The sequence below is a fragment of the Macaca nemestrina genome, chromosome 3, assembly GCF_043159975.1.
Source record: "Macaca nemestrina isolate mMacNem1 chromosome 3, mMacNem.hap1, whole genome shotgun sequence".
In the NCBI taxonomy this organism is placed as follows: Eukaryota; Metazoa; Chordata; class Mammalia; order Primates; family Cercopithecidae; genus Macaca; species Macaca nemestrina.
The window spans coordinates 76469553-76495699 of NC_092127.1; the positions used below are offsets into that span (position 1 = coordinate 76469553).

The following is a 26147-nucleotide window of genomic DNA, read 5'->3' on the forward strand; positions in this document are numbered from 1 at the left end:
TACATATTTCTCTAATGTTTCCCAACCAAAACTTAGTTTTGTTGGATGGCATGAGCCCAGCCTCAATACATGGCATTCTTTTTTTTATTTCTTTTTTTTTTTTTTTTTTTTTTTTTTTTTTTTTTTTTTTTTTGAGACGGAGTCTCACGCTGTTGCCCAGGCTGGAGTGCAGTGGCGCGATCTCGGCTCACTGCAAGCTCCGCCTCCCGGGTTCCCGCCATTCTCCTGCCTCAGCCTCCTGAGTAGCTGGGACTACAGGCGCCCGCCACCGCGCCCGGCTAATTTTTTGTATTTTTAGTAGAGACGGGGTTTCACTGTGGTCTCGATCTCCTGACCTTGTGATCCGCCCGCCTCGGCCTCCCAAAGTGCTGGGATTACAGGCTTGAGCCACCGCGCCCGGCCTTCTTTTTTTTTATTTCTAGAGAACTTTTTTCTCTTTTTTTTTTCTTTTCCTTTTTCTTTTCTTGACACAGAGACTTGTCACCCAGACTGGAGTGCAGTGACGTGATCATGGCTCACTGCAGCCTCAAACTCCTGGGCTCAAGCGATCCTCCTGCATCAGCTTCCCGAGTAGATGGGACTACAGCCATGAGCCACCATACATGGCCTTTTCTAGGGGTAAGCACATGACCCAGTTTTCATAATTAGAAGAAAGGAAGTGTCTGCAAGATGGCTACTAAGAAAGATTTACCACCCTCATAAGAAAAGACCTTTTGCCACCACCTGACACCTTCCTCCAACATTGCTTTCTGCTTTGGACACCATTACATGAAGATGTGATTTTTGGAACTGTGGCAGCCATCTAATGACCAGAAGGGATGACAGTGCTATCACTTGAGGATGGCACAGTAGAAGGATCAGAGAAGGTTCAATCATCGATGACACTATTGAGCCACTGAGCCAACAATCCTGGGACTAACAACTTCTGGCCTCCTGTTAGGTAAACAGTGAATGCACTTATGATTTAAGCCACAGTTAGTGGAAACACCCTAAAGGTGTATGTGTATGTGCACGCGAGCACTCGTGTATGGGGGTATGTGTGCCTGTGTGTGTTTTAGGCAGGATCTTGCATCAAAGAGCTGTGACTTTGGACCACAACTTTATCATTTGCAGAGAGAGTTAGTGAGACAAGGAGATATTGTTATGTGGTCCAAATTCATATGCTTTGGGGGCTAGAGGTAAGGATGAGTTAAAAGAAAATACAATCACAAGATAAATTGCAAACTATCTTGGCTGGAGCTGTCTCTTTCTGCCTTGAAACAATTTAGAACAGAGCAAATGCAGACAGCTGTTTAGAAATGGCTCGAAAAATGTGACTGCAGAGTCAAAAGCCTGTGGATGTTTAATACAGTTAATAAAACATTTTATGAGGTTGTATATTTTCCTATTAAATTCGAGAAGGCTAACAAATGAAGTCTGATAATTATGCTTGTGAGATATGCAAATTACCTCTCTGCTCTTGCACTTCTCCTCTAGAAGAAACTCGCTTTTAAAGATTCCTCCAGCCGGGCGCGGTGGCTCAAGACTGTAATCCCAGCACTTTGGGAGGCCGAGATGGGCGGATCACGAGGTCAGGAGTTCGAGACCATCCTGGCTAACACGGTGAAACCCCGTCTCTACTAAAAAATACAAAAAACTAGCCGGGCGAGGTGGCGGGCGCCTGTAGTCCCGGCTACTCGGGAGGCTGAGGCAGGAGAATGGCGTAAAAACCCGGGAGGCAGAGCTTGCAGTGAGCTGAGATCCAGCCACTGCACTCCAGCCTGGGCGACACAGCGAGACTCCGTCTCAAAAAAAAAAAAAAAAAAAAGATTCCTCCAGATGCCATGACTTTGGGTTAGTGTGATCCCAGGTGACTCACTTACTCAAACAATAAATTGCTTTTGATATCTTTTCTTACCAATGCTTATGATGCCATTTTCATCACACCTGCATATGAGTTGCTAGCCAGACACAATAAATCGTGGCACTTTCATTTCAGGATTCACAATTTCATTATTACTTTCCCCTTTGAAAATAGCAATAACTTTAGAATCATTTCCTTTACTTTCTGCTTCTCCCACACTCCAAATTGGAAGCTCAGACCTTTTCCAGGTGTGTAGAGACAATGCCTTCTTCAGGGTAGCCAAACTCTTTTTCCTTTTTTCTTTTTTTTTTGAGATGGGGTCTCGCTCTGTCACCCAGGGTGGAGTGCAGTGGTGCAATCTCAGCTCACTGCAACCTCCGCCTCCTGGATTCGAGCAATTTTCCTGCCTTAGCCTCCCAAGTAGCTGGGACTATGGGCACATGCCACCACATCTCACTAATTTTTTGTGTGTTTTTAGTAGAGACAGGGTTTCACTATGTTGGCCAGGCTGGTCTTGAACTCCTGACCTCCAGTGATCCACCTGCCTCAGCCTCCCAAAGTGCTGGGATTATAGGCGTGAGCTACCGTGCCTGGCTAGGGCAGCCAAACTTTTAATAAGCTTCAAGATGATAAAGGAGTCTCCATTATCTTCGTCACAATAGCAACCTGCCTTCCAAGAAACACAAAGGAATTCTCTATCTCTGTCCCACCCCTTCTTTAGCATCCTTCCTCTCTCCTACCTTTCATGTATTCAACCCTGAGAGTGGCTGGCAAACACGGGCTTCTGAACCTTGGGGATTCAGGAATTCTATTTTCTCGGCAGCAAGAGAATAAAAGAAGCCAATAGATGCTGGTGGGGATGGAGTGGAGGATTTTCGTAAATACTGAGATCATTCCATAGTACTTTTCAAAAAAACAACAGCTAGGCAAAACTTCTGAATCAGGGAACCATTATACCCTTGATGGTCCTCTAATAGTCACAGCCAATGTAAGGTTTTTTTTTTTTTTTTTTAATGCATGATGACTTTTCCATTTGCCAACACAATCTCTAGGCAAGAAATATTTGAGTTATGTGTTACACAGTCAAGTGCTTTGAAATACCTTAATTATTAAAAGCACATTATAAAACCAAACTCTATGTTTTCCTTCTATGTAGTCCACACATGTAAGACTTTAATTTCAATTTTAAAAGGTTAAATCATTTATCGAGCACCTGTTATATTTCAGGCAATATGATAGGCATTGTTCTACTCTCAATACCTCAGAATGTGGCAATTAGGGAAATTTATGGCTGATTTCATTAGGAAGTGACAGGATCAGATGTATTAAATGTATACAAGAGAATTTGTAAATGGGAGAGACTGCAGAGAGTGATACCAATTAGGACACTATTATACCCAATTTGGTCCTGAACTTGGACAGAAAGAGTAAAATTGGAGAAAAGATGGAAAGAGGAAAAGAAACCAAAAACAGCACTTGAGGGTAGGCACCAAAGAGTGAGACTTTTACAGACATGTTATGTTTGAAGGACCCACAAGACATAAAGGAGGAGATTTATGGAAGTCAGATGAAAGTACCAGGTCAACAGAGGGGTTTACACTAAAGATACTGGTTGAGGAGACATCAACGCATGGTAGTAATGGAAGCTACAGGAGTGGATAATTGATCTGGGAAGAAGTATAAATATGTGAGATGAAAATCAGAGATGGAAAGTAGAACCCTGGTTGACATTAATGTTTAAAGAACAAGTGAAGGAAGAGGAAGGGATGGAGGAAAATGTTAAAGAACACTAGTAGGGGCCGGGCGCGGTGGCTCAAGCCTGTAATCCCAGCACTTTGGGAGGCCGAGACGGGCGGATCACGAGGTCAGGAGTTCAAGACCATCCGGGCTAACACGGTGAAACCCCGTCTCTACTAAAGATACAAAAAATTAGCCGGGCGTGGTGGCGGGCGCCTGTAGTCCCAGCTACTCGGGAGGCTGAGGCAGGAGAATGGCGTAAACCCGGGAGGCGGAGCTTGCAGTGAGCTGAGATCCGGCCACTGTACTCCAGCCTGGGTGACAGAGCGAGACTCCGTCTCACAAAAAAAAAAAAAAAAAAAAAGAACACTAGTAGGAAAATCATGAATAAGTCATGATAATAAGTACAGCTCTTTAGGATCCGACTGTTGACCAACTCACCAGTCTTATATCCTGCCACCTCCCTCAAAACTGTGCTCCAGCCAATCAGAACTTCTGATAACTCCCTAAAATGCCTAAAATGCAATATGCTTTCTACTTCCAAGCCTTTGCAATTCCCGTTTCCTCTGATATTCCCTTTCTATCTTAGGTTGCAAGCTCTTACTCTTCCTTCAATCACCAGCTTCTCTTTGAGGCCTTTGCTGAAGTCCCCAAGCAGAGGCCCCCACTGCTTTGAATTATACCTTCTTTATTGAAATCATCATATTCTATCTGCTTAGTTGGTTTTTCCACTATACCATAGTTCCCTGAGTACTGAGTGTTTTCATCTCTGTATTTGAGGTGTTTTCACCTCTGTACTTCCAGGCCCCAACGTGATACCTGGCATGAGGAGGTGGTATTACATGCACTGTTTAAGGACACAAGCTTTGATATCTAACACATGTGGATGTGAACCCCCTTTTCTGCCATTTGCTTGACTGCATGATCTTCAGCAAACTAAGCCTGGTTTCTTTAAATTAGAGTGATTATCGTCCTATCTCATCAAATGGATGGGAGGATGAAATAATACATGTAAAGAATTTGTCAAAGAGCTTGACACACACTCAAGCTCAGTTAGTATAAGCATCTTTATTTCAGAGGGAGTTTAATATAATTGTCGAATATATCAATAGTAATCTATAGTCTTAATGAGAAGAGCTTCAGGAAGGAGGAAATGATCAACAGAATAAAAACTGCTAAGAAGTAGGCCAGGCCCAGTGGCTCACGCCTATAATGCCAGCACTTTGGGAGGCCGAGGCAGGCAGATTACTTGAGGTCAGGAGTTCAAGACCAGCCTGGCCAACATGGTGAAACCATGTCTCTACAAAAAATAAACACTAGCTAAAGTGGTGGTGGGTGCCTGTAATCCCAGCTACTCAGGAGGCTAAGGCAGGAAATTTGCTTGAACCTGGGAAGTAGAGGTTGCAGTGAGCTGAGATCACGTCACTGCACTCCAGCCTGGGAGACAGAGCAAGACTCTGTCTCAAAAACAAAAAAATTAAGAGGTCTAATAGGATTAGTGCTATCCATTTCCTAAATAGTTAACTAATGCATCCTTGTCTCCCCATCAACTGGGTTTCTTTAACCTCACTGTCAGGCTCAGTCTTGCCCCAATCTCTATAACTAGAGAAGACAAAAGAATTGGGGAAAACAACACCACCTTCTAAACAGAGCAAAATCCTAGAATAGGCAGGAGAGAATGTGATCAAGGTCAGGATAATTCTTCCTCTGAAACAGGAAGGAAGAAGGCAAGAATATGTGAAAATGCAAATGTTTAGAAGTGGATGTGTGTTCCTGGTTCTCTTTTATAACTGAAGAAGGTGTCTATAAAAGAGGCATTCATGCATAAAACATTTTGTACTGTCAGATGAAAGAACTAAGTCAGCTATATAATCATCCAAGTTTTTATCAGAAAGATAAGATTTTCTAAGTTGGCATACAAGGTCTCGTCCATCTAGAAGTCTGATTTAGTCAACAGCCCTGGTACTCTTGTACATTTTAGCTTTTCATATTTACAAATATATATTTTCTTAAAGTAAATATTCATTGTTGTCTAAAAAACTGTCTAAGCACTTCTAGCAAAGCTATACAAATACTTAGTAACTATCTTGGATAGGTAATAGCACTAAAGCACATTGGCTTGTTAGATATTATGTTTAGCTCAGCGGTACAAATTCATAAAGTAAACATTTTTCCTTATCAACTGGCATTATGAAGTGATTAGTCCTTATAATTTTTTTTTTTTTTTTTTTTGAGACGGAGTCTCGCTCTGTCGCCCAGGCTGGAGTGCAGTGGCCGGATCTCAGCTCACTGCAAGCTCCGCCTCCCGGGTTTACGCCATTCTCCTGCCTCAGCCTCCCGAGTAGCTGGGACTACAGGCGCCCGCCACCTCGCCCAGCTAGTTTTTTTGTATTTTTAGTAGAGACGGGGTTTCACCATGTTAGCCAGGATGGTCTCGATCTCCTGACCTTGTGATCCGCCCGTCTCGGCCTCCCAAAGTGCTGGGATTACAGGCTTGAGCCACCGCGCCCGGCCTAGTCCTTATAATTTATATTAAATATGTCTATTACTCTGAAATCTACAAGCTCACACAATTTAAGGAATATCACAATACCATGCATCTATCATTTTCCTTCATGTTCATTATTATCTATCAGTCATTTCATTGGGCAGTCTCAGAAAGAGTTTGTTTGATTTGCTCAATTCCAAAATGAACTAAGGCAAAATAACCTTATGAAATTAAAGTGCAGACAGATAGCAGAAGAGAAATTCAGTATTCATAAAACTTGTAGGAAAATAGTTTAATAAGCGCATCTTTTAGGACAATCAGAAAAAAAGGTCACACAAGCCCAATATATATTAGATAATACACTGCAGAAAAATGACACGTTCCTTCTACATTTATTATGATAAGAGTAGAATAAAGGTTAATGGATTTGAAGAACTGCATTTCCAAGAGTCTGGTTTTAATACCAAGTGCCTGGCAAGATACCATTCATTATAAAAGAAAACTATTGAGATAAATAACTTGCATATTTGTCTAGTGAAATAAAGCATTTAAAAGAACAAAACTGTTTTTAGACCTGCTCAGGTAAAACAAAAGAATGTTTGCTTAATTTCATTAAAAGGAAAAATAAATTTCAGATGTAGCACTTGACAATCACCAGGTCTTCGTGTTTCCTCCAATTTCTTCAGGCTATGCGATGCCATTCTCAAGGAGCATGACTGATTCTTCTTAGGCTTCTTGTTGGGCTGCTAGTCTGTCTCCAATTTTCTAAATTTGGGTACATCTTTAAGGGATCTGATTCTGTCATATGTGATACAGAAGTGCCAGTCTTCTGCTCAAAGGGTTCTGTTTTCAGCCCAAACCCTAATCAAGAAATGACCTGTGAAGCGGTAACTTAAAATGTCCTTCTCATCACCCACAGCTCACTAAGCAATGATCATGGCCAAATACACATATTCAAGACAGAAGACACTGGCTAGAGAGACATTTTTATCAGGCTAACAGGTATGTATGGAAGTTTTACACTATAAAGCGAGAGAAGCAAAAACAGTCCCAAAATTAGATGAACAAACTTAGTACTTTAAGTTAAATGTAATCACATTAGCAGCAAGTAAGATTAATGTACAAATAATAATAATGGCCCTAAAACAAGGATGTTAGCAACCTCAGCATAGACATTGCAGAGAATTCCACAATGTGGAACTCAGAATGTGACCAGGCTACATATGGAGGAAAGAAAATACAGACAGGATTGAGACTTCCTAGTGAAGAGGCACAGAATTTCATACCCAAACCCCAGGGGATAGTATTAATAACATCAAAACCCCAGTGGATAGTATTAATAATTGCAGAGATCTGTTTAATTATTTGAATTCTTTGAATGTTGTTTCCTACAAATTCCATTATTACTTTCTTTTTTTTTTTTTTTTTTGAGACGGAGTCTTGCTGTGTCACCCAGGCTGGAGTGCAATGGCCAGATCTCGGCTCACTGCAAGCTCCGCCTCCCGGATTCACGCCATTCTCCTGCCTCAGCCTCCCGAGTAGCTGGGACTACAGGCACCCGCCACCTCGCCCGGCTAGTTTTTTTTTTTTTGTATTTTTTATTAGAGACGGGGTTTCACCGTGTTAGCCAGGATGGTCTCGATCTCCTGACCTCGTGATCCGCCCGTCTCGGCCTCCCAAAGTGCTGGGATTACAGGCTTGAGCCACTGCGCCCGGCCGAAATTCCATTATTACTTTCATAAAGACCTAAATTAAAGAACCTCTTCCAAGAATTGTCATAAAAAATATCTGGCAGCCAGGCACGGTGGCTCACGCCTGTAATCCCAACACTTTGGGAGGCCAAGGCGGGCGGATCACCTGAGGTCAGGAGTTTGAGACCAGCCTGGCCAACATGGTGAAACCACATCTGTACTAAAAATACAAAAATTAGCTGGGTGTGGTGGTGGGCGTCTGTAATCCCAGCTACTTGGGAGGCTGAGGCAGGAGAATTGCTTGAACCCAAGAGACGGAGGTTGTAGTGAACCGAAATCTCAGAATTGCACCCCAGCTTGGGCAACAAGAGTCAGACTCCGTCTCAAAAAGAAAAAAAAAAAAAAAACACCTGGCCTAATATCTGGATATTAGTCAAGATTCTGTGCACAGATGAGCCAAACCAGTTAAGCAATATCCATCATAATATTCATTTTTTTCTGAGTGTTCTACAAATTACATTCACACAAAGTATCTTAACAGAACTATGATTTTAAATCTAATACTGTTCAGACTTTGAAATAAATTATTCCTTCAATTTAAAACCCCGCATGCAGTGACAGTTCCAGAGGTTCTACTTAGGAAGGACTTAATGGAGGCAATCTGATTGGAAGACAGAGAGATTCTAGGGGGGCATGGCATGAAGTGATTTGTCTAGAGGTTAAATATATATATATATATATATATATATGTATTTTTGTTTGTTTGTTTGTTTTTGTTTTTGAGATGTAGTCTCATACTGTTGCCCAGGCTGGAGTGCAATGGCATGATCTCAGCTCACTGCAACCTCCACCTCCCGGGTTCAAACGATTCCCCTGCCTCAGCCTCCCAAGTAGCTGGGATTACAGGTGCCCGTCACCATACCCAGCTAAGTTTTGTATTTTTAGTAGAGACAAGGTTTCACCCTGTTGGCCAGGCTGGTCTCGAACTCCTGATCTGGTGATTCGCCCACCATGGCCTCCCAAAGTGCTGGGATTACAGGTATGAGCCACTGTGCCCAGTCCCAAACATATTGTTTTTATTAAATTGTATATTATAGAACTGATGAAAATGGCAATTTTTTAAAAGTTGTATTTGGATTTTAAATAAGATTGTGAAAATATGACATCCATGATTAGGTGATAACGATGACAACAACAATGATGACGATGACGATGATAATGATTTTATTGGGAAGTGGCTTTCATCTGGGGATGGGAGGAAGGTGGCTAATGGTGCCAACACCTTTCAGGGGTATTCATTCTCTACAGAATAAAGACCAAATTCTTTAGTAAACTGAAGGCCATCCATGATATTATACCAAATATCTTTTCTTTTTTATTTATTTTGAGACAGAATCTCTTTGTCACTTTGTCACCACTTTGGAGTGCAGTGGTACAATGTTGACTCACTGCAGCCTCTGCCTCCAGGTCCAAGTGATTCTCTTGCCTCAGACTCCTGTGTACCTGGGATCACAGGTGCCTGCCGCCACACCCGGCTAATTTTTGTATTTTTAGTAGAGACAGGGTTTCACCATGTTGGCCAAGCTAGTCTTGAACTCTCGACCTCAGGTGATCCACACGCTTCTGCCTCCCCCTGGGATTACAGGCATGAGCCACCATGCCCAGCCTACCAAATATGTTTTCAGTTTTATCTTTCACTAGTAACTCCTTGTCATTTACTCTTTAGTCCATTACTATTGATCACTAACAATTCTGCCTGGCCTCCAATATTTTCCCATCTCTCTGTGTCTCTTTATGCTGCTCCTTCTGGATCTGAAAAGCTCTTTATCCAATCTCTACCTATAAAAATTAAAGCCATTCTCCTATATCCCACTCAAATTTCAACTTTTTCATTAAACCTAATACGATTTCCTTCAACCAAAATAAATTTTTATCTGTCCTTCCATGGTATTTTATACACTATTATTGCCCTTATGATATTGTTTTTTATTTATTTATTTATTTTGAAACGGAGTTTCTCTCTTCTCGCCCAGGCTGGAGTGCAATGGCTCGATCTCAGCTCATTGCAACCTCCGCCTCTCGGATTCAAGCAATTCTCTGCCTTAGCCTCCCGAGTAGCTGGGACTACAGGCACCTGCCACCACGCCCGGCTAAGTTTTTTGTAATTTTAGTAGAGACGGGGTTTCACCACCTTGGTCAGGCTGGTCTTGAACTCCTGACCTCGTGATCCACCTGCCTCGGCCTTCCAAAGTGCTGGGATTACAGGCGTGAGCCACCGTGCCTGGCCCATCCTCTTCTATATGATTCTAAGATTCTTGAGAGCAGGGGTAGATCTAATGTCCTTCTCAGAAGAAAATTTAAAATATTCTGAGTGCTTTTCAAATGAACCATAACTTACAGAGTCATAACTTTGCTTTTAAAATATTTGAGGAATATGGCTGGGCACGGTGGCTCATGCCTGTAATCCCAACACTTTGGGAGGCTAAGGCAGGTGGGTCACCTGAGGTCAGGAGTTCGAGACCAGCCTGGCCAACATGGTGAAACCCCATCTCTACAAAATATCTTAAAATTAGCTGGATGTGGCATCGTGCACCTGTAATCCCAGCTACTCAGGAGGCTAGCGCAGGAGAATCACTTGAACCCAGGAGGTGGAGACTGCAGTGAGCCGAGATCGTGCCACTATACTCCAGCCTGTGTGACAGAGTGAGACCTTGTCTCAAAATAATAAATCAATGAAAAATCTGAAGAATGTATCTTTTAAAATTATTGCCAAGGGTTATATTCCAGGTGACATCTGAAATTATTAATTTAGTTTCTAATTTTTTTTTTTTTTTTTTTTTTGTTGTTGTTGAGACAGAGTATCGCTTTGTCGCCCAGGCTGGGGTGCAGTGGCCAGATCTCAGCTCACTGCAAGCTCCGCCTCCCGGGTTTACGCCATTCTCCTGCCTCAGCCTCCCGAGTAGCTGGGACTACAGGCGCCCACCACCTCGCCCGGCTAGTTTTTTGTATTTTTTAGTAGAGACGGGGTTTCACCATGTTAGCCAGGATAGTCTCGATCTCCTGACCTCGTGATCCGCCCGTCTCGGCCTCCCAAAGTGCTGGGATTACAGGCTTGAGCCACCGCGCCCGGCAGTTTCTAATTTTAACAGCTACCTTCTATAATGTCCAAATGAAATGTAAGGGAGGATTACATTATTAGTATGTCTTCTCTCAAGTGATAATTAAAACTGAAAATGTAATTGGTAATTTTTCTCTTCATGTTTGAAATGCCATAAAGTTTCATGGATTAAAGAGCAAATTATTACTAATAAGGGCCTTGCTCAGGCTGTCACTTGTTTGGTAGGTAATTTTGAGCAAGTTACTTACACTCTTTGTGCATCCACTTAACAAATCTGAAATCTAAAATATGGATTATCTGCTTTCCAATTTGCTACAGATATTAGTCATTAAGTGATTGTCAAGAATTAGACGGAAAAAAGGCTGGGCGCAGTGGCTCACGCCTGTAATCCCAGCACTTTGGGAAGCCGAGGCGGGCAGATCACAAGGTCAGGAGATCAAGACCATCCTAGCTAACATGGTGAAACCCCGTCTCTACTAAAAAATACAAAATATTAGCCGGGCGTGGTGGCTGGCGCCTGTAGTCCCAGTTACTCAGGAGGCTGAGGCAGGAGAATGGCGTGAACCCGGGAGGTGGTGCTTGCAGTGAGCCGAGATCGCACTCCAGCCTGGGTGACAGAGGGAGACTTCATCTCAAAAACAAACAAACAAACAAAAGAATTATAAGGAAGGAGGGAATCTGACAAGTGAACAGAAATGGTACTTGCTGGGGATAGGGGAGTTAAAAAACTACTTCTTGGGTACTATGCTCACTACCAGGGTGCCAGGATGAGTACTCCAAACCTTAGCATCATGCAATATTCCCATGTAACAAATCTGAACATGTACTCCTTGTATTTAAAATAAAAGTTGAAGGCCGGGCGCAGTGGCTCACGCCTGTAATCCCAGCACTTTGGGAGTCCGAGGCGGGCGGATCACAAGGTCAGGAGATCGACACCATCCTGGCTAACACAGTGAAACCCCGTCTCTACTAAAAATAGAAAAATTAGCTGGGCATGATGACAGGCACTACTACTCAGAGTCCCAGCTACTCGGAGGCTGAGGTAGGAGAATGGCGTGAACCCGGGAGGCGGAGCTTGCAGTGAGCCGAGATCCTGCCACTGCACTCCAGCCTGGGCGACTGAGCCAGACTCCGTCTCAAAAAAAAAAAGAAAAGAAGTTGAAATTTAAAAAAAAAAAAAATCATACTTGTTAATAACACCCTGAAGCTAAATAACCTAAAGTGAACTAAGGAAAGAACAGAGTTAAATGAAGAAAAGTTTTCAACTGAGGTGTAATCCCTACTTTGTTGCAAGATTATGAGGGTTATTTTCCTAATATGTTGACATCAGCATGTAATATTTAAAAGTAAAGGAGGCCGGGCGCGGTGGCTCACGCTTGTAATCTTAGCACTTTGGGAGGCCAAGACGGGCGAATCACGAGGTCAGGAGATCAAGACCATCCTGGCTAACACGGTGAAACCCTGTCTCTACTAAAAAATGCAAAAAATTAGCCAGGCATGGCGGCGGGCGCCTGTAGTCCCAGCTACTCGGGAGGCTGAGGCAGGAGAATGGCATGAACCCGGGAGGCAGAGCTTGTAGTGAGCTGAGATCGCGCCACTGCACTCCAGCCTGGGCAACAGAGCGAGACTCCGTCTCAAAAAAATAAATAAATAAAAGATAAAATAATAATAATAATAAAAGTAAAGGAAACAAACAAGATATTTGTAAAATATAAAGCTTGATTAGCAATTGTATACCTAAGACCAAAATTAATGTAATTCAATGTGTAACTTGGGATTCCTACATTGTTGAATGTAGTATTCAGAAGTGAGAGGGTGTAAAAGTAGTCTTTAATTCAGCAGTTTCATTTTATTTTTATTTTTTCCATCAGTTAACAGGGTAGAAAGAAAAAAATTTATTTTTATTTATTTATTTATTTTTGAGTCAGGGTCTTGCTCTGTCACCCAGGCTGGAATGCAGTGGTGTGATAACAGTTCACTACAGCCATGACCTCCAGAGCTCAAGCAATCCTCACACCTCAGTCTCCTGAACAGCTGATTTTTTTTTTTTTTTTACTTTTTGTAGAGATGAGGTCTCACTATGTTGCTCAGGCTGGTCTTGAACTCCTGGGCTCAAGCAATCCTTCTGTCTTGACCTCCCAAAGTGCTGAGATTATAGGCTTGAGCCACTACACCAGGCCTAAACCACCAGTTTCACTCCTGGGAATTTATCTGTCAGTACATGTGTTCAAAGACCCATATATACTCTTTTTTTTTTTTTTTTTTTTTTTTTAAAGACAGAGTCTCACTCTGTTGCCCAGACTGGAGTGCAGTGATACAATTATGGCTCACTGTACCCTCGACCTCCCAGGCTCAAGTGATCCTCCCACCTCAGCCTCCCAAGTAGCTGTGACTACAGGTGCTCATCACCACACCTGGCTAATTAAGAAAACATTTTTTGGCCGGGCGCGGTGGCTCAAGCCTGTAATCCCAGCACTTTGGGAGGCCGAGACGGGCGGATCACGAGGTCAGGAGATCGAGACCATCCTGGCTAACACGGTGAAACCCCGTCTCTACTAAAAAATACAAAAAACTAGCCGGGCGAGGTGGCGGGCACCTGTAGTCCCAGCTACTCGGGAGGCTGAGGCAGGAGAATGGTCTAAACCCGGGAGGCGGAGCTTGCAGTGAGCTGAGATGCGGCCACTGCACCCCAGCCTGGGCGACAGAGCAAGACTCGGTCTCAAAAAAAAAAAAAAAAAAGAAAACATTTTTTTTTTGTAGAGATGGTATCTCACTATGCTGTCCTGGTGGTCTTGGGCTCAAGAGATCCTCCCACCTCGGTCCCCTAAAGTGCTGGGATGACAGGTATGAGCCACCAGGCCTGGTCCTCACACATGTTCATAAAGATAAATGTACATGGTGTGCACTGTAGCAAAATGCTGGAAACAACCTAAATGCTCACTCATAAAGAGTGAAATGAATTATGATACATGCATATAATAAAATATGTAACTAAATAAAAAATGAAGTATATGTACCAAAATGGAATGATAACAAAAATACATTATTATTATTATTATTTGAGATGGAGTTTCTCTCTTGTTGCTCAGGGTGGAGTGCAGTGGCGCGATCTCGGCCCACTGCAACCTCCGCCTCCCAGGTTCAAGCAATTCTCCTGCCTTGGCCTCCCGAGTAGCTGGGATTACAGGCACCCACCACCACACCTAGCTAATTTTGTATTTTTAGTAGAGACAGGGTTTCACCATGTTGGTCAGGCTGGTCTCGAATTCCCGACCTCAGGTGATCCACCCACCTCAGCCTCCCAAAGTGCTGGGATTACAGGCGTGAGCCACCGCACCCGGCCTACCAAAATAAATTATTATTAAAAAGGCATGATGTCAAGCAATGTGGACAGTAGGCTCCCATTTACGTAAACAAAAGGAGGAGAGGAGGATTGCAGTGTTTTGTTTTGGAGTAAGGTTTATTTTTCCCACATATCCATCTATAAATATGTGATGTTATTACCACATTCTGTATAACTTCTTCAATTAAAAAAAAGTACAATAAAATCATGTTTACAGATTATTAGAGGCCAGGTGCAGTGCTGTAAGCCTATAGTACCATTTATTCAGAAGGCTGAGGCAGGTGGATCACTTGAGCCCAGCAGTTCAAGGCTGTGGTGCACTATGATCATGTCTATGAATCATCCCTGCACTCCGGCCTAGGCAATATAGTGAGGCCCCCATCTCTACCAAAAAAAACTATTAGAATAAAGGACATTGAGTTAACCAAGAGGCTTACGATATAAACAACTGAAATCAAAATTACATATTTTTTCACAATAGCATGTACACCTATAATATTTTATTATTTTGAAAGCACTTACACTAACACTATACCATTAGAGATTAATGATGGACCAATGAGGCCCAGTGTGGTGGTATACACCTGAAATCCCAGCACGTTGGGAGGCCAAGGTTGGAGGACTGCTTGAGGATAGAAGTTCGAGACCAGCCTGGTCAACATAGCAAGACCCTGTGTCTATATATAAAAAAGAAAAATAATAATAATAATGGACCTATGAGATGGAATTATGGTTATTGCCATTTAATACATTATAAAACTAAAGTTTATCAAAATTATATAATTTACTCAGAGTTACTCAGATAGGAATTAGGGGAGCTGTACAAGTCTCATTTCTGACCTCTGTGGCTAATCCTCAGGAAAATGGCTGTCCTTCCCTGTAGTGCTGTCCTTGGGGAAGGGAAGCGGCTAACATTTATCGTGCATTTATCATATAATAACAATAGCTAAAATTATTTAGTATAAAACAAATGCCAGGTATCGAGCAAAATGTATTTTGTGCATTTTATTATTTATGTATTCATTTATTTATTTTGAGATGGGAGTCTCGCTCTGTTGCCCAGGCTGGAGTGCAGTGGCGTGATCTCAGCTCACTGCAACCTCCACCTCCCATAGCTGCAAAGAGAAAGTGCAGGCCCTATGTGAGCAAGTCCCCTGGTCTCATGCCCTCCTCATTCAGTAGAAAAAAGTGTGGTTGGAAGGAGCCCAGAGTGAGAAGTTCTAGAGCCCAGAGCTTGTGTCTAAGGGTGGTACTATGTAACACTCTCCAAATTCAAAGCACAGAGCCCGAGGGCAAGGCGACTGAACAGTCAAAAAGAAGGTAAACAGCAAAAGTATAGCATTTGCATATAGTAATGTATGAAGATTTAAGTGAGGAAATATTTCCTGTGAAATGTTTGTAACTAGTTCTTATCACATCTGTGTTACCTCCTGATCCGATGACAAAAATAACGTGTTGAGTCTTGTTTGATACCAGCTTACTTGTGTTAACCTAGTTCTCACTCTGCGGTAGATCTATTTTCAAAGGTGGCCAATATCCCTCCCACATGCTATTTTTACAATATGATGTTAATAGCCATCTCTCCCATGGAATAGTGGGATGTATGTGCCCTCCCACGGAATCTAGGTGAAGCCATGAGACTGCCTCACCAAGAGTATGACAAAAGAAACCTGTGATTTCTAAGGCTAGGTCTTAAAGATGCCTTTTAATTCTGCCACAATTTCTTGGGACTTTTACCGTTGGAACCCAATCACCGCGCTGCAAGCAAGCCAAGATTCACACAGAGAGGACTTATATAGGTGTTCTAACCAACACCCTCAGGTAGCATTGGTCACCAGATGTGTGACTGAGCAAATTGTAGAAGATTATTGCTCCAGTCATGGAGTCACCTCCAGTCTTCTAGTCACCCCAGCTGATTCCTCATATCCTCACCAAGCCCTACCCAATTGCAGATTAATGAGCAAAACACATGATTATTGTTGTTTGAAGCCACTATGTTTGATGGGGTTTCTTATGTAGCAATAGATAACTGAAACTGTATTTATATATCCTTGCAATAAAAGCTAGGTTTACAGGCTAGTGAACTCAAGGCTATATGTGTCACTAGAAATAGATAATTAGCTCCTTAATATACCATAATCTACCCATATAATAACCCTTTATAAAAACATAAAATGCTAAACTTCTCCAAACCTTGAAGTGAACGAAGCTTAAAGTCCCTATTTATTTCTCTTCTTATTGTTCATATTCAACGTAGCTGATTTAGAAACTGTTTTTTTAAAGCCTCTGGGAACTCTCTGTATTCATCAAGTAGGGTATGAGATGAGATATATTATTTTTTCTTTTTTCCATTTGATTTTTTAATATAGTTTAATTGTATGAATTTCACTTTCATAAACAGTCTTCCTTCTAGAAATGAGTACTTGCCTTGTAGCTTCATATGTTTAAATAGGAAATGTATAAATAATACTTTTTTTTTCTTTCTTTTTTTTGAGATGTAGTCTCGCTCTCTCACCCAGGCTGAACTGCCCTGGCGCGATCTCAGCTCACTGCAAGCTCCGCCTCCCGGCTTCACGCCATTCTCCTGCCTCAGCCTCCTGAGTAGCTGGGACTACAGGCGCCCGCCCGGCTAATTTATTTTTGTATTTTTTAGTAGAGACACGGTTTCACCGTGTTAGCCAGGATGGTCTCAATCTCCTGACCTCGTGATCTGCCCGCCTCTGCCTCCCAAAGTGCTGGAATTACAGGCGTGAGCCACTGCGCCCGGCCTTTTTTGTTGTTGTTGTTACCTTTTTTTTTCATCAAACCTGTCAGCAGGAAGTAGAAGGATGGATTTTGTAAACCAAAATGCTTTCGTCACATTGTAAAAAGTTTCTAGGATATCTCAAAATAGGCTGGGCGCGGTGGTTCATGCCGGCAATCCCAGCACTTTGGGAGGCCAAGGTGGGTGGATTGTTCAAGGCCAGGAGTTCAAGACCAGCCTGGCCAATATGATGAAACCCCATCTCTACTACAAATACAAAAATTAGCCGGGCATGGTGCCATGTGCCTCTGGTCCCAGCTACTTGGGAGGCTGAGGCAGAAGGATTGCTTGAGCCCAGGAGGTGAAGATGAGAGTGAGCCAAGATCACACCACTGCCCTCCAGCCTGGGCAACAGAGCAAGACCCCATCTCAAAAAAAAAAAATTCTTTTAAAGCCAAGCTAAAAGCATAGTAATGCTGTTAAGATTTTCTGAATCTATATAACGCATACAGAAAATCTGAAAAGTTAAAAATATTGAAACCCAGAAGAGAAAGTCCAGAGATGGACTCGTGTCAACATGTAAAATGAATTTTGACAAAGATGAAAAGGCAATTTAATAGATAAAACATAATCTTTTCAGCCAGGTACGGTGACTCATGCCTGTAATCCCAGCACTTTGGGAGGCCAAGGTGGGAGAATCACCTGAAGTCAGGAGTTCAAGACCAGCCTGACCAACATGGTAAAACCCCATCTTTACTAAAAATACAAAATTAGCTGGTCACGGTGGCACATGCCTATAATCCCAGCTACTTGGGAGCCTGAGGCAAGAGAATCACTTGAACCCAGGAGACGGAGGTTGCAGTGAGCCAAGATCATGCCACTGCACTCCAGCCTGGGCAACAGAGTGAGACACTGTCTCAAAATAAAATAAATAAATAAATAACATAAAATAAAATAAAGAAAAGATAAGGATATCCGCTGGGCACAATGGCTAACACATGTAATCCCGGAACTTTGGGAGGCCAAGGCGGGTAGATAACCTGAGGTCAGGAGTTCAAGTCCAGCCAGATCAACATGCAGAAACCCCATCTCTACTAAAAATACAAAATTACCGGGCGTGGTGGCAGGCACCTGTAGTCCATGCTACTTGGGAGGCTGAGGCAGGAGAATCACTTGAACACAGAAGGTGGAGGTTGTGGTGAGCCAAGATCATGCCACTGCATGGGCAACAAGAGCGAGATTCCATCTCAAAAAGAAAAAAAGAAAGAGAAAATATAAGGGTGTCAAATAAGCACATGAAACGTGCTCAACATAATTAGTCATTAGGGAAATACAAATTAAATCCACAAAGAAGTGTCTCTACGCCCTTATTAGAATGACTAAAACAAAAAAATGCCAACATCACATGTTGGCAAGGATGCAGAACAGTAAGAACTCTAATTCATTGTTGGAAGGAATGTAAAAGCAACACAGTCACATTGGAAAATAGTTTGACAATTTCTTATTAAGTTAAATATATACTTACTATATAACTATATAATTCAAAAATTATATTCCCAGGTGCACATCCAAGAGAAATAAAAACATGGTTCACACACAAAAAACCCATACAAATTTTTTTTGTTTGTTTTTGAGGCGGAGTTTCACTCTTGTTGCCCAGACTGGAGTGCAATGGCGTGATCTCGGCTCACCACAACCTCCACCTCCCGGGTGCAAACGATTCTCCTGCCTCAGTTTCCCGAGTAGCTGGGATTACAGCCATGCGCCACCACGCCGTTAATTTTGTATTTTTAGTAGAGACGGGGTTTCTCCATGTTGGTCAGGCTGGTTTCGAACGCTCGACCTCTGGTGATCTGCCCGCCTTGGCCTTCCAAAGTGTTTTATATAGCAACTTCATTCATCACTGCCCCAACCTGGAAACAACCCAAATGTCCTTCATCTGGTGAATGGCTGAGCAGTGGTGCACCCATATGTTGGAATACTACTCAGCAATAAAAAGGAAGAAAATGTTTACACATGTAAGAACTTAGAGGGACCTGTTTACAGGCACTATGCTGATTGAAAAAAATCAATTTTAAATGGTTTTATTCTAGGTGATTTCATTCATCTGACATTCTTGGAAAGACAAAACTATGTGGACAGATAACAGATCAGTGGCTACCAGGAACTGAAGGTGGGAGGAGCCTTTGTTTGACTACAGCAGGATTAGCATGAGGGAAGGTTTCAAGGAGATAGAACTATTCTCTACCTAGATTGCGGTGATGGTTACATGACTCTAAGTATTTGTCAATACTCATTAAACTATATAAAAAGTGAATTTTACTATATGTAAATTAAAAAGCAAAATTTAAAAACCTAAATTGATAATGTCAATGTATAACTATATTTATTTATTGCCTCTGTCATCCCTTCACTCTCTAAAATAAATTATCCTGTACTGTAACTCAAATACTTTTTATAAAATAAAAATTAAAAATATAATATCTTGGCCGGGTGCACTGGCTCACACCTGTAATCCCAGCACTTTGGGAGGCCAAGGCGGGTGGATCACCTGAGGTTAGGAGTTCGAGACCAGCCTGGCCAACATAGTGAAACCCCATCTCTACTAAAAATACAAAAATTGGCCAGGCATGGTGGCATATGTCTGTAGTCCCAGCTACTTGGGAGTCTGAGGCAGAAGAATAGCTTGAATCTCAGAGGCAGAGGTTTCAGTGAGCCGAGACTACGCCCCACTGTACTCCAGCCTGGAGGATGAAGTGAGACTCTGTCTCAAAAACAAACAAACAAAACATACATACATATATATATATATATATATATATATATATATGCGCGAGCGTGTGTGTGTGTATGTGTGTGTGTATATGTATGTATGTAACATCCTGACAAAAATATACAAAGAATGTAATTAATAGTAGAAGAAACTGCCAGGTGCAATGGCACAGGCCTGTAGTCCTAGCAACCCAAGTGGCTAAGTCAGGAGGATTGCTTGAGCCCAGGCATTTGTTTGTTGTGTTCTTGTTTATTTATTTGTTTATTTTTTTTTGTTTTGTTTTGAGACAGTCTCACTCTGTTGCCCAGATTGGAGTGCAATGGCATGATCTTGGCTCACTGCAACCTCTGTCCCCTGGGTTAAAGCGATTCTCCTGCCTCAGCCTCCCAAGTAGCTGGGTTTACAGGCACCCACCACTACACCCGGCTAATTATTTTTGTATTTTTAGTAGAGACGGCGTTTCACCATGTTAGTCAGGCTGGTCTCGAACTCCTGACCTCAGGCAATCCACCCACCTCAGCCTCCCAAAGTGCTGGGATTACAGGCGTGAGCCACCACACCCAGCCTGTTGTGTTTTTCTTAGACAGGGTCTCACTGTCGCGCAGGCTGGAGTGCAGTGGCATGATCACGGCTCACTGCAATCTTGAACTCCCCGGCTCAAGCAATCATCCCACCTCAGCCTCCCAAGTAGCTAGGAGTACAGGCACCCACCACCACACCCAGCTAATTTTTGTATTTTTTGTAAAGATGGGGTTTTGCCGTGTTGCCCGGGCTGGTCTCAAATTCCTGGACCCCAGGCATTTGAGGCTATAATGCAGAATGACTGCACCTGTGAATAACCACTGCACCCTACTGCACTGCCCATACATAGCCTGGGCAGCACAGACAGACCCCGACTCTTTTTTTTTTTTTTTTTTTTTCGAGACAGAGTGCTAGGATTACAGGCGTGAGACACTGTGCCCGATGACCCCAACTCTTAAAAGAAAAATAAAAGAATGAAAAATCCTTTAAAAATGTAAACCTGGCCAGGCGCAGTGGCTCACACCTGTAATCCTAGCACTTTGGGAGGCTGAGGCAGGAGGATCACTTGAGCTGAGGAGTTTGAGACCAGCCTGGGCAACATAGTGAAATCTCATCTCTATTTATAATTAAAAATATATATATATATAAATGTAAACATATATGTGTATATATAGCCTGTTCAAAAAGATTCTCCATTAACCCATTCATTCTCAGAATTATTTTTCTCAGGACCATCATAGAAACAGCAGAAATAATTGAGGAGCTCCCACTGTAGGCAAAAAGTAACTGAAGGCTTTAGTCTCTCCTGTCAGCAACCACAATGCTGGAAAAATGTTCTTTTAGAGAACATAGAAATGAAAATGGAATTCAAGCTTTCTTTTTTTTTTTTTTAAGATGGAGTCTTGCTCTGTCATCCAGGCTGGATTGCAGTGGCACAATCTCAGTTCACTGCAACCTCCACCTCCCGGGTTCAAGTGATTCTCCTGCCTCAGCCTCCCAGGTAGCTGGGATTACAGGTGCCAGCCACTAAGCCCAGCTAATTTTTTTGTATTCGCAGTAGAGATGAGGTTTCACCTTTTTGGCCAGATTGGTCTCGGACTCCTGACCTCAGGTGATCTGCTCGCTTCAGTCTCCCAAAGTGCTGGGATTACAGGTGTGAGCCACCACGCCCAGGCCAAGCTATTCTCCTGATGGATTTGAGTAATGAAAATTACTTCAACTCTACTGTAAATACTATAGTTAAATCCAAGTAACTCAAAGCAGAACTCCATGAGAATAATTATAGATAGCTAGGAGTAACAGAGGAGCTCCTTTAATGGTCACAAATCCTGAAAATTAGAAGAGGAAGACAGTAAATAACAGTGATTGCAAAGTGAGGTATTATTAAGACCACATTTTAAATCCCTGAGTTCCAGTTTCCTAGCTATGAACTTGAGTATGTAGCTCAGTTTCTCTAAACCCATGTTTTCTTGTCTAGAAAATGGGAATAATATCTCCTTCATAGGATTGTTGTGAAAACTATGCCTCGCTCAGCACCATGCCTGGCTCACTGTAAATATTTCAGTATTACCACATGGGAGGTCTCAACGTTTCCGCAGCAAAGAATGAAGGAACACGAGCTTGGTGCCATAAATGATATGACACCAATACCCAGAGACCACAGGGAAGGACTGATGAAGAAACAAGAGAATGACACTGAAGTTTTCTGGCGCCAATGATAGACAATGATAGTCTTAACAGCTCTTCCAAGTCTCACAGCAATCAGTGCCATGATAATACCCATCAGAGTTTGTCAAAAAGATGGTAAGGTCCAGATAGCTGCTATCAATACATCTTTTCTTCTTTTCTTTTTTGAGACTGTTTTGCTCTGTCACCCAGGCTGGAGTGCAGTGGCTCAATCTCAGCTTACAGCAACATCTGCCTCCTGGGTTTAAGCGATTCTTCTGTCTCAGCCTCCTGAGTATCTGGGATTACAGGCGCCCGCCACCACACCCAGCTGATTTTTGTATTTTTAGAAGAGGCGGGATTTCACCATGTTGGCCAAGCTGGTCTCGAACTCCGGATCTCAGGTGATACTCCCACCTCTGCCTCCCAAAGTGCTGGGATTACAGGCATGAGCCACCGTGCCCAGCCTTCAATATATCTTATACTTCATAATCTCAGTAAGTACTCGTTTAGCTTTGATTTAAATTCTCTGGCAATGGCCGTAAGAGTCATATGGGTCCTTTAATGTATGTGACATATACAGACAAACTATTTAAAACTTCAGTTGCAAAACAACCATTTCTTCGTCTTTTCTTTTACAAAGTTAGAAAATGAATGAAGAATAAACATGGGCTGATGTCCATGAAATCTGTCTTTCTATTTTAATAACTAATTTGACTTACAAGTTGGAAAAAGTAGGTGAAAATTCTGTAACTTATTTATCCTGGATATAAAATACAGAAAAGATACCCCTTTTCTTACAAGAAGAAGAAGAAAAAAAGGGAAATACCTAATGCCTAAGAAGCCTGAAAAGATGGCGCATTGATAAAGTTATCTCTCCCTTAGCAGAATGAACTTAAAGGTCGTTTTTCCTTGTCCTTCTCATTTTTGGAAACCTAGATTTTAAGTACACTGTGTGAAGGTACTGGACCACTTTAGATATTTCATGCTACATCAGCATTATCCAAAAGCTTTAAAAAAACCTTTGTTCAAAATGTGAAGTTGTAAAAAATAACATATATAGCTTGTGATACGCAATTCTAATAATATATGAAATAATTAATGAGAACAGAAATATAGCAAATAAATGCAAACATGAATGCAATCCTACAGTGACATTTTAGGTACATACAAATTAGATATTATTTAGGCTCATTATTAGAGGAGTGATCAAAACAAAAATTGATAAATAACTATTTTGTCTAAATAACGTGGAAAGGACCCTATAAGTAATTCAAATTTTAAATAGTTTATTGCTTCAAATACCTACACCTGCTAATGGGTAGGGTTTTTGTCTTCTTCATTTCTTTATTTTTGGAGCATGAAACATTACTTTATGCTGAATAAATGTCTGTTGAATAAATGAATCCCCACACAGCATAGTTTCATCGAAATTAGTAGTTAAATATACTAATTTGCCAGTTATGTTTATATTCACCCAAAGCTTTTCTAAAATATTTTAATTTCTAAATTTCCATTATATAATTAATAGTATGACCAATAGATTTGTTGCAAAAATCCACATTAAAATCTTTACTCCTTTGGACTTCTGTGCTTTTTTCAATTACACTTATTCTGAATTTTTGCATGGTTCAGAAAGAGTAAAACAATTCCAATTTTAATTTAATTCCAATTCAATCCAGAATTGATTTGAAAAAGAATTATTAATGAACATGGAAAAACATGTCCAGGAAACAGTGACACAGTTAAAATACAATGTGAATGGGGCCCAAAACATTTCACCACTTAGTAGAACAACACGGTTATCCCTTCTGTTTTTCTATTTCTAATTTGCTCAAAATCACTTTCAGGCAAATGGTGATTCTGCAGCCAGAGGTTGTCAGTACTTCTGTTCCACCTGACTGGATGAATCAGGTAGACGAGAAGGACCAATAATTCCAGCAACCTATTTCTACATCCTATGCAAATTAATGCACCAATCACTAAAGCAGTGCTACTGTAAGGTCATATAAATGAAAGCCTGAACAGAGGACACCAGTCAATAACTTGAATGTTGCAGCACTATGTCATTTTACATAGTTTTTAATTATGAGTTTCTCTAAATAGAGTGTCTAGTCTGCAAAATAACAATGACCTTCCATACACATTTTTTCTATAACTATTTTCATACATATTATTTGCTAGATCAATAAAAGTGCTTTACAGAATAAGATTTCATAGAAATGTTTGAGTGCACGTATTCTATTTATTAACAAATTTTACTTCCTCAATGTTTATATATAAGTATGCATACACATATATTTAGCCAAACAAATATAAAAATAATTTTTTGCTTAAAATGTGATTTATATTGCAAATAACAATAATTTCACATTCATTCTTGAATGCATAACTATCACAAATACAGATTTAATGATATCTGCTATCACAATTCTTCCAGAAAATTAAAAAAAAGAATAGCTCCAAGTGCATTAAAAATGCGTTGTCATAAAATTAGAGTCCCAGATTCTATAAGGATTTAAAACCCTAACAATTTCTTTGGGATGCAGATTGCCACAAAAATTGTACACACTACTTTTTAGTCATTGCATTAAAAAATGCCCATAAACAAAAGTTGTCCCTAATATAACACTACCTACACATATTAAGATTCAAACGTGGCAAAGACCTTGTTAGGCATCAATTGATTTTACTGTCATGTTTTCATAAATCCTGGAGTCTCTTTTATTTTTCAAAATTTCCACACTGCCAGGGAGAAAGACCATTCTGTTGGGCATTATTTTCCTGCACAGATACTATTCATCAACCAATTTTAGCCCTATTTCTAAATAGGAATCCAATTGTCTTCGGTAAAGAGGTTTCCTATTTGCAGTCAATGAATCATATTCTCACACTCATACACCACCCTGAACACAGCAAGTGCACAATCGCTACTACTGTGATAACCTAAAGTGCTAGTGCTATAGTTTCTGGCAATGGTAGCAGCGGGGAAAAAAAATCTAGATACCAAATCACAGATCACAACCAGATGGAGTACTCCCTTGTTTTAATATTACCATACAAACAGAAAACAGGGCTTATTCAAACAGTCAAAGAAACGTGCATTCCTCCTTGCTGTGCTGGGGGAAGCTGTTTGTGTCTCTACAGACGTGGAGAGAACAGGAACACATGTTTTCTGTACTACATCGCTAATACAGGATACAGGGCTGCGGTTGTTGGGTGAAGCTCTGCCCGAAAGTTGAGAAATGGTGAGTAACCTCTAGACGAGGTTCCTGCTCTCCTATGGGTGGAAGTAAATGCTTCCAGCAATCCTTCTCAAGGTCCTCAGGGAGTTTGGGTCTGGGGTACCTTTCCCCCTGGGGCACCCTGGTTTCTTCTAACGGTATAGCTCTGCAGTGGGTCATGTGACGGCTGGGTGTGTGCCTCTGTGTAGTGTGGGAGGGATGAGTTTGCGGGGTGCGTGTGTGTGAGTGTGTGAGCGTTCAGAAGTTACACGTCTGGTTTTGGAAGACGTGTATTTTTCAAGGGCTATCTGCGTGTGTGTCTGTATGTGTGTCTGTGTGTGAAGTGAGACTGAGAAAAGAGGTTTAGAGAATGATCCTGGGCCGGGCGATGTAGCCAAGTCGGCTCGTGTCGGCCCCGCTCCTTGGGGAGCCTCTGCATTGGGGTTGAGGTCCCCGCCCTTGGGGGACGCGAGGACAATGGGGTGCCGGCGCCCCTCCCGCACTTTGTGCACCCACCTGACGAATCCGCGGCGGGTTCGGCGGGGTGGAGGCCCCGCCTTCCGGGGCCGGGGAGGTGGGAGAAGCCATCTTCCTGCGGCTCCGGGTTTCTTCCCCCTGTCACGCCTGGGTCTCCCGCGTCTCCTCGGTCTCCTCCGCGTCGGGCCTGCGGCCCGCGCCCTCCTGGAGACTCCGCAGCCGCCGCGCCCCGCGGACCCGCCCCGGCTCCTGCGCCGCAGAGTGGAAGGGGCGGCTGTGTCCTCCGCTCACCCAGCCGGAGTCCCTTCCCGCGCCACCTACATCCCGGCCGGCGGACTCCGGGCCGCGGCGGGCCGGGGTCGGACGCGACCTTGGCCGCGGGGCTGGGCCGGCAGCTGCCCCTTCCCAGCGCCGCGCCCGGCGCGTGTGGTCTGAACGTGCGAGCGGCTGGGCTTATTCTAGCGGCGGCGCCGGGAGAAAGGAGGCTGCTTCCCTAGCCGCTGCCGCTATCGCCAGGAGAGCG

General features: G+C 42.3%; 1 protein-coding gene across 1 annotated transcript in view; it reads right to left on the reverse strand.

Annotated features, from left to right (window-relative positions):
- LOC105486421 (ankyrin 2) overlaps window positions 1-25906 on the reverse strand; it is a 698368-nt gene extending 672462 nt beyond the window's left edge. Inside the window, exon 1 of the mRNA XM_071093129.1 lies at window positions 25664-25906. Coding sequence (XP_070949230.1) covers window positions 25664-25735 — 72 coding nt within the window. The 5' untranslated portion in view covers window positions 25736-25906. The remainder of the gene's footprint in view (window positions 1-25663) is intronic.
- Between the last annotated feature and the right edge of the window lie 241 nt (window positions 25907-26147).